The 14,994-nt window shown below is 40.8% G+C and overlaps 1 protein-coding gene across 11 annotated transcripts in view; it reads right to left on the reverse strand.

The window, feature by feature from the left end:
• Positions 1-14,994, reverse strand: part of neb (nebulin) — a 355,138-nt gene that overhangs the window by 276,739 nt on the left and 63,405 nt on the right. For all 11 annotated transcript variants that reach the window (XM_072258677.1, XM_072258676.1, XM_072258675.1 and 8 more), the window contains exons 24-29: positions 13,095-13,292; positions 11,974-12,081; positions 11,651-11,749; positions 7,733-7,837; positions 3,796-3,903; positions 1,368-1,679 (exon numbers count right to left, since the gene is read on the reverse strand). In XM_072258677.1, the coding sequence (XP_072114778.1) occupies positions 1,368-1,679; positions 3,796-3,903; positions 7,733-7,837; positions 11,651-11,749; positions 11,974-12,081; positions 13,095-13,292 (930 nt within the window). The remainder of the gene's footprint in view (positions 1-1,367; positions 1,680-3,795; positions 3,904-7,732; positions 7,838-11,650; positions 11,750-11,973; positions 12,082-13,094; positions 13,293-14,994) is intronic.

Consider the following 14,994-nt stretch of genomic DNA (forward strand, 5'->3'; position numbering starts at 1 on the left):
GTAGACTGAAGGCATACACTTAATTTTTTCCCTCTGCCATCCAATTTCTGAATGGACATTGAACCCATAAACAGTACCTCACTATATTTTTTATTCCTATTTTTGTCCTACTTACTTATTTAATACAAGGGTGATTGATAAGTTAGTGGCCTAAGGTAGAAGGAGATGAGTTATTAACTTCAAACTTTCTGCATAATCACTCAAAGAGTTGAACTGCATGTGCATGTAACAAGAGTTGTATAACTCATCTCCTTCTACCTTAGGCCATGAACTGATCAATCACCCCTGCTGTGGACACTTTGTGGAGGTCCAAGATCTGTATGCTGCACGACCGCTAGACTAAGTGTGTAAATGTAGGAGGGGACTATGTTGAGAAATAAATGTGCTAGGTTTTCTAAACTTGACTCCTTCTACCTTAGGCCACGAACTGGTATATATAAATTTACTGTAATTCCAGTTTCTCCTCTATTACTATGTATTGCATTGTACTACTGCTGCAAAGACAAGAAATTTCACAACATATGCTGGTGATATTAAACCTGATTCTGATTTCCAAACTTTTTTATGTCATAGACAAATACCATTAAACAAGAAGTGTGTGGACCCCAGGTCTGGAACCCCTGCATCTAAAGGTGCACTGTAAAAGTTAATATTGCTGTTTATCCTCTTATTTTTTGGGGGATTTGTACATGCAATGGGCCAGATCAGGGCTATCAACACTCCTTACTTTAATGTAATCAATTTTAAAGTGATTTACTATGGTCAGAAACTTTCAGTGATAACATTTAATTCTTTGTTACACGAGCAAAAGATGAAAAGTAACTACTGAACTTTTGCAAGCACACTAGAAGTAAAATAACTTGAATATCTATGTTTTTTCAAAGGTGTTTGCTGATTGACACACACTTCTCTGTCCCAGTGTCCAAAGGCTTAAATGGTGCTAATAGTAGAGGGCAGTTCTGGTTGAAGGTGGGATATTCCTGAGCCGCCCTCAGCCAACAAGCAGGAAATTATCTCATTGAACACTATGAATCACGTCACTCTGTATGTCCGTCATGTTCTTGCACAGGACCACATTCATGACACCAGGCAGGTATATGTAATGGTGGATTGGATATTTCTCCTTACTGTGGATGTCTATGTCACTCACAACTTGGTCTCTGCAGCCAGCTATGAGCACATAACAGAACTGCACAAACCCAACTGTCACTGCCAGATGCAATGGAGAACCAATCAACCTATCAGCACAGGTTACTGGGAAAGATCACTGATGTAATGTGCTAACTCCGTTTCTCTCACCACAGCTGCTGCCTGAGCTTGCTGGATATTTCCAACCACTATGACTTTCATTTAACATTGCTACTTACATCACTCTGTATGTCCATCATGTTCTTTGACAGTACCAAACCCAGGGCGTCAGGCAGGTATGTGTAATGGTGGAGCAGATGCTTGTAGTTAACATTGCTGGCCGCTTCCTGCGACTTTTTGGCCGTAGTGATATTGACCATGTCCATTGGTGTGTGATATTTGGTCTTGCTCTTCTCATAGTCTTTCTTGTACTCACGGTCAGACTGAATCTTGGCCAAATGCATGGAATGGACCAGTTTAGGGTCATCCTTTAGGCTGCGGAAACCAACATGTTTGCCTTTTGCTGCTTCATGAGCTTTCTTGTACTTAACCTGTGGAGTAATTGTTCAAACAACAACAGAAAATATTACCTTACTTGCCTCAGTATTAGAGCAAATTGGCCTTTGTAATAAAGTTATATGCAAAGTCAAAAGTAGTCTGGGTCATTGTTTCCTTTTTATAGACATCTAATAAAACCTCCCCAGAAACACAATACCCTTTGTGTTTAAATTAGACCTTCCAATACTAATTTCCTGTGTAGTATTTTTTTGGGTGTTTCCATATGGCAGTAACATATTTAAGTAGAGTATCAAATGTGTTAAACTAGAAGAGAAAAGCATTTGCAAACACACTTGTATGCTGCATTATATAAAAATAATTGAAGATTGTTAATTAAACTGGAGTCATTGAAGGATATTTCTTTGCTAGCCAGAAAAGCTTTTGCTCGTCAACTTGATAATGTTGTGATATACGTTCATGAGAGCAGACTTCCACTGGATGCATGGTAACTTCCCTCACCCTCTCATGAAGAAAAAGGGAGAGAAAACCAACTGGATGGTAAGTTTACTGTGCTCAGCCTCCCAAAGGTGCGCCATTCTCAATGAATATGAGATTACGAGTTGGAGATGAGTGTACAACATGTCAACTCCAGTCCATGAAATACCCAAAAGAAAAGTAATGTGAACATTGGTCACTCATGAATACTTCTTTAAAGAAAAAAAAATCCAATGGGACATAAGATGATGTGGAGTCAAAACACTGAGCCACCACTGGAGTCTATGACCTAGGATATGTTCCCCCTGCTGCTGTAATATTTCTGGAGGCCCAGTGGAAATCCTCATTGCTCACAGCTTCTGTGAAACTGAGCAAAGTGCAGTGAAAATCATCTCCAGGTGAAATTCTGAGCTCATACAATCTCATTCCATTAAGGATTACTGCCTGCTTCTGCCTACGGATTCCCTACTACATATACTAACTCATCTCTTATCTGCCCTCAGCAACAATAGGCCCCAGTGACAATAACATTGTGATCCTTGCCACAGAGCGCAGCATCCATCATCAAAGACCCCCAAAGATCCAGGCCGTGTCCTCCTCTTGTTACTACTATCGAGAAGGAGGTACCAGAAGCCTTAGGTCCCACACCATCAGGTTCAAAACCAGCTGTTACACGGCAACCATCAGGCTCCTGAACCAGTATGGATAACTTCAATCACCAATACTCTGACCTGAACCTACAACCTACAGACTCGCTTTCAAAGACACTTTACAACTCATGTTCTTAGTATTATTTTATTATTTGCACAGTTTGTCTTTCTTTACACACGTTTGTCAGCCATTGCTGTTTAGGTACAGTTTTTTTAAAAATTCTGTTGTATTTCTTTTTTCCTGTAAATGCCAGTGAGTAAATAAACCTCAAGGCAGTAGATGGTAATATATACATACTCTGATGATAAATTCACTTTGAAAGTTGTACCTAGAGTCAATTCCTTTATAACAAAATGATTTGCTATTGTAGTAATGTCTTGAGTAAATGAAAGTAATTATATTAAAAAATGAAATGTATCAGCATCACATCCCCAACATACAATTAAAATGTTTATTGACCATTGCCTAAACATGCATTTGCCTTTAATGCTCAAACTCAATATTCAAATTCAAAGCAAATTTATTATCAAAGTATATATATGTCACCATATACAACAATGAGCTTCACTTTCTTGCAGGCACTCACAGTAAATACAAGAAACAAAGCAGAATCAACTAAAGACCACACCCAGCAGAATGGAAAAGCAACCAATGTGCAATTGACAACAAACTGTGCAAATACAAAAAGAAAAAAATAGTAATAATAATAGTAAAAAAACAATAAATATCAAGAACAAGAGATGGTAAGTCCTAGAAAGTGAGTCCATAGGTTGTGGGAACAGTTCATTGTTGGGGTGAATGAAGTTATTCCCTCTTGAAACTTCAACCATTACATTCAAGAGCCTAATTGTTTAGAAGTAATAGCTGTTCCTGATTGGTGTGAGTCCTAGCTCCTGTTATTGCAGCAGTGAGAAGAGAGCAAATTTATGCTTTTTAACCTTAGCCCTACCAGATTCACAAGGGAATGAAAAATACAGAGGAAAGAAATGTAACAAGGTAAATGTATGAACATTCTATACTTACGTCGCTGGCATTACGCCCGGAAGATTTAGCTGCAATAATTGGAATAGCATCAAAGGTGAGGTTATAACCCTTTGCTAAATCTTTCTTCCAAGCTTGTTTGTAGCAGTTCTGCAAACAGAAATGACCTTCAATTCAATTTATTCGGTTGGGAAGCATACTAATAAGTGTAGAACTAGGAACATTTAAACTTTGGATGTATCATAGACTCGTTGAATCATGCAGCACAGAAACAAATCCTTTCACCCATGCCAACCATAATGCCAATTTGCGCTAATCTCATTTGCCTACGTTAAGCCTATATTATTCCATGGCTTTATTATCCAAATACCTGTCCAAATGTAATTGTATCTCTGTCTACAACTCCTAATAGTGTTTGTTTCAGATAATCATCAGCCTTTTTGTTAAAAAAAACTTTGCTCTCGGATCTCCTTTAAATTTCTCCCTTCTCACCTCAGACCACTGCTCTCTATTTCCAGTCTCACCAGTCCTGGGCGAATTCCCTTTCCCATTCTGATATGTCTGTTCATGACCTCCTCTACTGCCATAATGAAGCCAAACTCAGGTTGGAGGAGTAACACCTCATATTCAGTCTGTTGGCACGAACATCAAAATTCTCTAATTTCTCCCCTCTACCTCCTTCTCCCTTTTTCCATTCCCCACTGTGGTTAGCTCTCACCCTTTTTCTTCTCCTCACCTGCCCAAAACCTCCCTCTGCTTCCCTTCCTCCTTCCCCTTATTCCATGCCCTGTCCTGTTATACATTCTTCTTCACTTCTTTCTCCTTTACTTCTTCCATCTACCACCTACCATCATGTACTCCTTCCTCTCCTCCCACCTGGCCCCTGCCACCTTCCTTTCCAGTCCTGATGAAGGGTGTTGGCCTGAAACATCAACTGTTTATTCCTCTCCACAGATGCTGTCTAATTTGTTGAGTTTATCCAGCATTCTGTGTATTTTGCTCAAGATTTCCAGCATCTGCAGAATCTCTTGTGTCACTGACTAGATCTAACTCATCTTTGCCCTCATCATTTTATAAACCTCTATAAGACTATGCTCCTTTAAGGTTCTCATAGCCGGGGGTGGTAATGGGAATAAGCTCCCACTACCTCTTAAATGCTCTCAATGACGTGTGCCTCTAATAGCCTCTGCCAACCAAGTCCAGCTCCTGGCTTTCACGTGTGGCTTAGCTACTGAGCCTGGCAGAGCCATTTCTACAGACAGGAGAAGGGGCAAAAGTCAGTTACTGGAGCCTTAAAGCCATTCGCTTTGGGCAGATGGGCTTGCCAGCTGTGGTCGGCAACTCATTTAGGAGAAGGAAAACTCTGATCTCAAACCTCTGCTGCCTTGCGACTATATGGAAAAGGCTTCGAGAGTAAACCCCCAGGAAAAACCTGGAACTGGGGTCCCTAAGGCAGTCCTACATTGAGTTCAACTCTGACTGGCAACTCTTGCTCTTGATGCCAAACTGTATCGGTCTCTGCAGTTCGTTTACGTTCACCAGATGCGTGGAGAGAGGGAACTTGAACATGGGCAACACCTTTCTCTCCATATCGTACTGTCCAAGCTTGCATATCTAGACAGCTAGGACACAATATCCATGGTCAGCCTAACCAACTGAGGCCCCAATATCATGTAAAGTCATCCTTCAGTTTCCTATGGTCTAGTAAGAATAAACCCTTATAAACTACAGCCTTCCTTTCCAAGCAACATGCTGGTGAACATCCTCATGCCACGTTACATGATGGACGGTGATACAGTCAAAAACAAATCTTCTTGTACCAAATGTCTGACAGTTTTTATTGTGACTCAGTAATTGTCAAAGATACCAACTCCAGGCCACCCATTTTTCAGCCCTTACCTTGTACAGTGTTACATTTAGAAATTACAAGATTTATTGATAAACCACCTCATAGAGGATGGTGAATGTCCGGAATGCTTTATTCCAGGATATCATGAAGTCTGGACCACTAGAGCTATTTAAGGAAGAGGTAGCTCAGTAATTGAAAGGTTTAGAAACTGAGGCCAATGGAAAACTGGCATAAGAGAAAGACATGAAGCCAAACAGCCAGCATCACATTGACTGATGAGGAAGGCTCAGAAGACTATACCTGCTCCAATTGTGTTCCTGAGACTGTATCAGGTCATGGTCTGGTGTTCTACAGTACCTATTGATGCAGGCCAGTGCATCTCCAACCCGAGATTGATATCTATTGGAGGACTGCTAAGTGAAACCCAGATGTCTATGCTTATCAGAAACTAAATCCGGAACAATATTGACAGATATAGGAGAACAAAAGAGGCTCGGTATTGACAATTACCACCATGGACCTGTTCACTTAGGTCGTGGGGGATCTGTTTAACTTAAAGCTGGCTGAGGTTTTCAAAGTTGGCAAAATTAATAAATTTAAGACAAATCAAAAACAAGTCAATAATGATGGCTATGAAACTATTAAGTTGTTGTAAAGACCAACTTGGTGTTCTGATGTCCTTTAGGGAAGAACATTTCCTGTTCTGGGAAGTAAGATTAATTTAAAGAGCTCTTTCCCTGACTAACATAGTAACAATAGACCAAGTGACCTTTTCAGTCGTAAACATTGATGGTACTTCCTGGACAGATGAAAGACACAGAGCTATGTTGTTGACCTCTGAAATGGTCTAACATACTTCTTAATTCAAGATCAACAACAGACGGCCAGTAAGTGCTGACCATAACATTTTACCCACACTCTGTAAACGAATAGAAAAAAAAACTAATAACATAGAACGGCCTATGTGAACCTACTCCACAATCAACCTAAATCTTCCCTCCTGCACAGCCTGCAGCCTTCCATGTTTCTTACATCCATGTGCCTATCTAAGAGTCTTAAAAGTCCATGTTGTGTCAGCCTCTCCCATCACCCCAGGCAGTGCATTTCAGGCACCCACCACTCTCTGCGTAAAGAAAAGTTATCTCTGATATCTGCCCTGAACTTTCCTCCACGACTTAAATGGATGCCGTCTAGTATTGCCTGATGATGCCCTGGGAACAAGATGCTGGCTGTCCACTCTATCTATGCCTCTCAATCTTATGCACCACCAACAAATTGCTTCTCATCTTCCATCGCTCCAAAGAGAAAAGCCCTAGCTTGTGCAACCTTAAGATACAGGAGCAGAATTAGGCTATTTGGCTCATTGAGTCTGCTCTGCCATTTCATCATGGCTGATCCATTTTCCCTCTCAGTCCCAATTTCCTGCCTTCTCCCCATATCCCTTCATGCCCTGACTAATCAAGAATCTATCAACCTCTGCCTTAAATATACCAAATGACCTGGCCTCCACAGTGCCTGTGACAACAAATTTCACAGATTCACCACTCTCCAGCTAAGGAAAGTCCTCCTCATCTCAATAACATAAGATATGTTCCAGAGCATAAGATACATTCTCTAACCAGGCAGCATCTAAAGCTTCCTCTTGTAATGAGGTAACCAGAAAAGGTAAAATACTTCTGAAGAGCTTACTTCCATGACTTTCTGGGGCAGACAACTCCAGAGATTCACCACACTCTGTGAGAAGAAATTTCTATGTACCTGGATTTTTAATGACTAGTTCCTTCCCTTTAAATTATGTCCCCTTGTGCAAGACACCCTCATGATTACATGAGTGCATGCATCTTCATATCAATCTCTTGATGCGGCTTCATAGGATCTGATATGCCTGATCAGCTCACCCACATCCTTCTATGTTCCTCCATTCAGTTAGATCATAATTGACCACAATTTTATTTGGTATAAAGACAGCTGCTGTGATTGAACACATCTATTAAGATCATAAGAATCACAGATTAATACTGCAGGTCGACCAAAATGCCCATCAGGTCTTATAACATTTGCCCTGTTTGGCCCACATCCATCTGAACTTCTGAGCCTTTCTCATCCTCCCTCCCGCTGAAAGATACTTACATCACTGATGTTTAACGCATTGACTTTGGCCTGAATGAACTCTGGCACATCTGGAGGGTAGCTGTACTTGTGCAAGGTCTTCTCACCCTTTGCCTTGTAGTTTATCTGGATTACAGAGAAATTACACCAAAGTGAGACTGCAATTTTTAAATTTGATTAGCATACTATAATAAATGTTCAGAATAAAATGGTGTCAACATTTTGAAAAAACCAAAGGAAATGTGCAGAAGTATGAATGTGTGAAGTCAATAAAAAAGGAATCCAGACAGATGAGAGAAGAAAGAAGGTTATAATTAATAATGTACTAATCGGGGGACCACTTCATCGAGCATCTCCATTCCTTCACCACAAGCGGTACTTCCTGGTGGCCGAATATTTTAATTCCCATTCCATTCCCATTCTGACATTTTGGTCCATGGCTTTTGTGTCGAGATGAGGCCATCCTCAGGGTGGAGGAGTAACAACTTATGTTCCGTCTGGGTAGCCTCCAATCTGATGGCATGAACATTGATTTCTCCTTTCGTTAAAAATATTTCCCCTCACCTCCCCTCTTCATCCATTACCCACTCTGACCTTTTACCTCTTCTCACCTGCCTATTACTTCCACCTGGGTCCCCTCCTCCTCCCCTTTCTCCTACGGTCTACTCTCCCTTCCTATCAGATTCCTTCTTCTCCAGCCCTCGACCTCTTCCACCCACCTGGTTTCACCTATCACTTTAAAGCTATCCTCCTTCCTCTCCCCCAACATTTTTATTCTGGCATTCCCCCCTCTCCCCACTTCCCCTCCACTACATTGCTGACGATGGGTCTTGGCCCAAAACATTGACTGTTCATTCATTTCTATAGATGCTGCCTGACCTGCTGAGTTCCTCCAGCATTTTGTGTGTGATATCCAGCATCTACAGAATCACTTGGGTTTATAATAATTTTATACATTCTTATTGTGCTTTTAGTATTGTACTTCAGGATCAAAACACATCTGACTGCTTCACTGCTGTACCATGAGGATCACAAAAGCTTTGAGCATGGGGTCCGATCAATCAGTTTAACTGACACAAAGGGGTAGAATGAGTGGTGACGGGAGGACAAAAACACAATGATTCCCCACTTAAACACAGCTGAATGATTCCTGGAGATGAGTGTTCATAAATAATGTGCAAGGATGATGTTAATATTGCCTTTAACACTATCTGACAGTAGTCAATATAGAGGAGACCATAAGCAATATCAGAATCATCTACAATTGTTTAGTAATGTGTCAGAAAGGCTCAAGGTAGCAAACGGAAATAGAGCTGGATCTGAAATAGGTAGAGATCAAATCCTGCATCTCGTGTTTGAGCAATGGATAATGGTGAAATGAGGCATTATCCAGAAAGTTGTCAGAATAAAGCATTATTATTATTAGTAGTAGTAATATTATTATTAAGAGTAAGCAAGGAGTAGGCCCTTCCAGCCCCTTGAGCCGTGCTGCTCTGCAATCCCCCGATTTAGTCCAAACCTAATCACAGGACAATTTACAATGACCAATTAACCCACCAACTGGTATGTCTTTAGACTGTGGGTGGAAACCGGAGCACCCAGAGGAAACCCACATGAGAGAACATACAAACTCTGTTCAGGCAGTGGCAGGAATTGAACCTGGGTCGTGGAACTTTTTAAAAAAGGAGGGAGAGAGAAACCGGGGAATTATAGACTGGTTAGCCTAACTTCGATGGTGGGGAAAATGCTAGAGTCAGTTATCAAAGATGTGATAACAGCACATTTGGAAAGCGGTGAAATCATCGGACAAAGTCAGCATGGATTTGTGAAAGGAAAATCATGTCTGACGAATCTCATAGAATTTTTTGAGGATGTAACTAGTAGAGTGGATAGGGGAGAACCAGTGGATGTGGTATATTTGGATTTTCAAAAGGCTTTTGATGAGGTCCCACACAGGAGATTAGTGTGCAAACTTAAAGCACATGGTATTGGGGGTATGGTATTGATGTGGATAGAGAATTGGTTGGCAGACAGGAAGCAAAGAGTGGGAATAAACGGGACCTTTTCAGAATGGCAGGCAGTGACTAGTGGGGTACCGCAAGGCTCAGTGCTGGGACCCCAGTTGTTTACAATATATATTAATCACTTAGACAAGGGAATTAAATGCAGCATCTCCAAGTTTGCAGATGACACGAAGCTGGGCAGCAGTGTTAGCTGTGAGGAGGATGCTAAGAGGATGCAAGGTGACTTGGATAGGTTAGGTGAGTGGGCAAATTCATAGCAGATACAATTTAATGTGGATAAATGTGAGGTTATCCACTTTGGTGGCAAGAACAGGAAAACAGATTATTATCTGAATGGTGGCCGATTAGGAAAAGGGGAGGTGCAACGAGACCTGGGTGTCATTGTACACCAGTCATTGAAAGTGGGCATGCAGGTACAGCAGGCAGTGAAAAAGGCGAACGGTATGCTGGCATTCATAGCAAGAGGATTTGAGTACAGGAGCAGAGAGGTTCTACTGCAGTTGTACAAGGCCTTGGTGAGACCACACTTGGAGTATTGTGTGCAGTTTTGGTCCCCTAATCTTGCCATAGAGGGAGTACAAATAAGGTTCACCAGATTGATTCCTGGGATGGCAGGACTTTCATATGATGAAAGATTGGATCGACTAGGCTTATACCCGCTGGAATTTAGAAGATTGAAGGGGGATCTTATTGAAACATATAAAACTCTAAAGAGATTGGACAGGCTGGATGCAGGAAGATTGTTCCCGATATTGGGGAAGTCCAGAACGAGAGGTCACAGATTAAGGATAAAGGGGAAGCCTTTTGGGACTGAGATGAGGAAAAACTTCTTCACACAGAGAGTGGTGAATCTATGGAACTCTCTGCCACAGGAAACAGTTGAGGCCAGTTCATTGGCTATATTTAAGAGGGAGTTAGATATGGCCCTTGTGGCTAAAGGGATCAGGGGGTATGGAGGGAAGGCCGGTACAGGGTTCTGAGTTGGATGATCAGCCATGATCATACTGAATGGTGGTGCAGGCTCGAAAGGCCGAATGGCCTACCCCTGCACCTATTTTCAATGTTTCTATGTTTCTAACTGTACAGCATTGAGCTAAACACTATGCTATCATGCCGCCACAATGTAATCCTTTATTCATGATTTCCTTTAGTTCCGGATTATTTCCATAGCTGGAAGGGTGAGAGATGAAGTGGTTGGCAAAAGGCAGCAGCCTTACCACTGAAAGCAAAAGGAAAATATAAATTTTGTCTGTTTTTTTGTCTTTTATCAATCACCGCTCTCCGTCATGAAATGTGAGAGAGGACGGGTATACTCAACATGGTTTAGCTAACATTGAACGACAGTGAAAGATGTACAGGCAAACAGAGTACAGGGAACCCTAACAAGAATGGTGAAAAAAAATTTGCATTTTAATCACCAATGTTATTTCTTTCAGTTTGACTTTCAGAAATGGTTATTCCACAAATCTGATAATTGGGAGGTTTGATGCCTATGAATTTCCATTTAGTATATTTGAACGTGAGCCATATGAACACAGCTTGGGGCATCAGAGTTAGGAGTTTAATTCCATCATCATCTGTAAGGAGTCTGTACCCCTATAGAATGTGTGGGCTTCTCTCCCGCTGCTCCTGTTTCCTCCCACGGTCCAAAGATAAACCAATCAGTAGATTAATTGGTCATTGTAAATTGTCTCGTGATTACGCTACGGTTGCTGTGCAGTGGAGCTCGAAGGGACAGAGGGCCTATTCTGCATTCTATCTCTAAATATATAAATAAAAAATACATAATATACTTTCAGATCTAACATGATCACAGATCAAAGATTTGATTTCAGCAGGTTTTCAAGTTACTGTATGCTCTGTATTTTGAAGTTATTATTACTAATAAGCTTCAGAATAAAGCTATTTTACTTACATCACTTCGTTGCTCTTGGTTGATCTTTGCCAGCACTGTCCCTGGTGAGTCCTCTATTGAAGTGAATTTGATTGTATCTGGAGGCTGGCGGTATTTTTTCTGTAAAACAAAATTAAGGACATTTTTAAGAACCCATTGTGCTTTGTGTTATTTTATTCCATGCAAGCCACAGGAGCAGAATTTGTATGTAGGTACATGCACTCTTTAAGTTAATCATGTTTCTTCTCCTCCTCCAGTAAACAATTTGTACATCCAATATTTGCAGGCTGCTGTGAAAAAGTCAAATCCAAAGCCAGCTTTTATGTTTTTATATGATGACCTACCTCATTCAGGATATCCATAGCTTTCTTGGCCTTTTCAACATCCATTGAACCAAAAGGAATCCAACCAATGCCCTTCTGCCAGTTGTTATAATCTGCTTTGTACACAGCCTGTTATGAAAATAAATCATAGAGAGAATATAGTTTATCAATGGTTACATGATAATGGTACAATATAACAGGAAATACTTATAAAGTTTAAATGTATTGAATGGCTCTATGCACAATCTCTTAGGTCAGAAATTGACCAACATTACCCCAAATGGAAATCACAGAAATTTCCCAAATGATGTAGCCTATTATTCCAATCTAGACAAAGAAAGAATCTCTTGAGCCTAACTCCATACCCTAGCTCTCAGTCTATCGTTCCGGGGGAAACAACATTTAATGTGCAAATCTGCCTGCTTTTTAAAAATGAGGTTGGGTCGGTCTACAACCAGAGGTCATGGGTTAAGGGTAAAAAGGTGAAAAGTTTAAGGGGAACATGAGGGGAAACTTCTTCACTCAGAGGATGGCGAGAGTGTGGAATGAGCTGCCAGTGCTAGTGGTGCATGCAAGCTCAATTTCAACATTTACGCAAAGTTTGGATAGGTACATGGATGATAGGGGTATGTATGATCCCGGTGCAGGTTGAGGGGAGTAGGCAGTTTAAATGGTTTTAGCATGGATAGATGGGCTGAAGGGCCTGTTTTCTCTGCTGTACTTTTCCATGACTCTATGAGGAGGGTTACTGCCTCCAGCACCATTTGAACTGTTATTTGAGTGGAAATATTTTACCTCCAATTCCCTTAATCTATTCCCTTAGTTATTGATCACTCTGCTAAATGAAATTGATCCTGCGCAGTTAACCAGCTCTGGCTTGCATTTTACACATTTTGATGAAATTTCCCCTCAGACTCTTATTCCTACAGACTGGTCAAGCTTTCCTCAAAACTACAATCTTCCAGTTTTGCCAATATCCTTGTAAATCTGCTCTGCACCCACCTTAATATTAATCACATCCTTTCTGTATGAGCAGAAATGCATGCCTAACAAGTGTTTTACACTTTCTGGCACTGTATCCCACCTCTTCTTTCCATAGACTCATAATCTGGTTTTACCTATAATGTTGAACAGACACTTACATCGCTCTGCAAATTGTAGGCATTCTTAGCCAAATTCAGAAGCACACCATCAGGAGGCATAAAGTAACGATTTACTGGTTGCTTATAGTTTGTATTGCTGGCAATATCTTGAGCCTTCTTGGCCTGGGAGACGTTGATCATGTCAAGTGGAGTATGATATTTTATCTTTGTGTCTTCATAGTCTTTTTTATATGCACGCTGAAGAGAGGAAATCAATCTGGTCAGTTTCGGTTACTATGGAATGAACATTATTGAAATGTAACAGAAGCAGCAGTATCCAGTTTACAAGAGTGGGACAAATAATTGCTCAGCTAAGACATGTAACCAGTTCGCTGTTTCAATTCTGGCCTACAGGTGAGCCTAACTCTACTGTCTACTTTTCTCTAAGTTAAGTTTTTGCTATAAGTTGCATTGTCCAGAATGTGATGCAGGTAGATATTGTTCTGATGTAAACAGTTATCCCAAAGTATGTTATGCAAGTGGACATTAAAGGTGCATATGTTGAATGTGGGTGGCAGGGTGGAGATATGTCTCTAGCAAAAGGAGGTGCTCTTTCCCTCCACTAGCCAGCAGGTCACCCTTGGACAAGGTGTAGCACCTGCTTAGCCCCCTGATCACATGATGCCACAGGAGCAGGTGGTGGATGGTCGTATGACCAGCTGGTGCATATTATTAGTCCTGGCTATACAACCACAAACACCAGGCAGACAGTCTCTGTAGAGTATTGATAATGGCTGGGGGGCACCCACCTTGTAAAGTCACTGCCCAGAAGAAGGCAATGGCAAACCACTTCTGGAGAAAAATTTGCCAAGAACAATAATGGACTTCGACCATGATCAGCTTCCTCATATGACATGGCACATAATGATGACGAGGAACAGGTTTATAGTTCTAAGGAAAATACTCATTTGGTTTAAAATGTGGCAGGATAGTACAGGAAAGTGGGAAGGAATGAGGGTGGCTGTTACATTGCCCAGTGTAAGATAAAATAAGGAAAGGGTAGAATAATCCTGAACGCCCTGCTTGACGAGGTATCTAGAGGTATGGACTCCTTACCCAGATGAATAGTTTTAAAGATTCAAGGTACTTCTATAATCAAAGTATGTATGCAGTACACAGCTCTGAGATTTATTTTCCCACAGACAGCCATGAAACAAAGAAAAACCATGGAACCCGTTCAAAGAAAAACATCACACCCCCAACGCACAAAAAAAAACAACAAATCATGCAAACAGGAAAAAAAAACAAGCAAAAACACAGATTATAAAACATCAACTCTGAAAGTGACTGAGTCAGTCCAGGCATATCCTGTTTAGCTCAGTTCAGTTTAATCTAGACTGTGTCATTCATTAACTCCTACCACAGATTTTTAATTTACCATGGAATTTAAATCCAACTGCTTAAATAAATCAGGGGTAAAAAAAAAAGCAATTTTCAATCGTGATGATACCAAACCACCAGATTATCATAAAAAAACAGTTTCAATAATGTTCTTCACTGAAGGAAATTCACCTGCATTATCCAGTCTGGTCTATGTAATTTCAGACCCACTAATGTAGTGGCACTTTATTACCACCTAAAATTATCTAGCAGAGTTCAAAGGGTAATTAGGGATGGACGATGTATGCTGGCCGAGACTTGGAAGCAAAGACCACAGCTCTTGATAAACACAGATATTGTAGTTGACCGTTGGACTAATCAGAGAAATTTCACCTTCCAGCACATTTGTGATTAAATGAGCTAGAAGAAAGTTAGAATTGCTACCCCTTACTTTGAACTTCCTCACACCAATTTACAGAAGTGATAACTTTTCCTCAGCAGCTCCACTTATAGCATGTCTCAGATAGATAATTCAATGTCAGAAATGGGCACTAGTTGTACTCTGTGCTGTGATACGCAA

This window comes from Mobula birostris, chromosome 5 (genome assembly GCF_030028105.1).
Source record: "Mobula birostris isolate sMobBir1 chromosome 5, sMobBir1.hap1, whole genome shotgun sequence".
NCBI lineage: Eukaryota > Metazoa > Chordata > Chondrichthyes > Myliobatiformes > Myliobatidae > Mobula > Mobula birostris.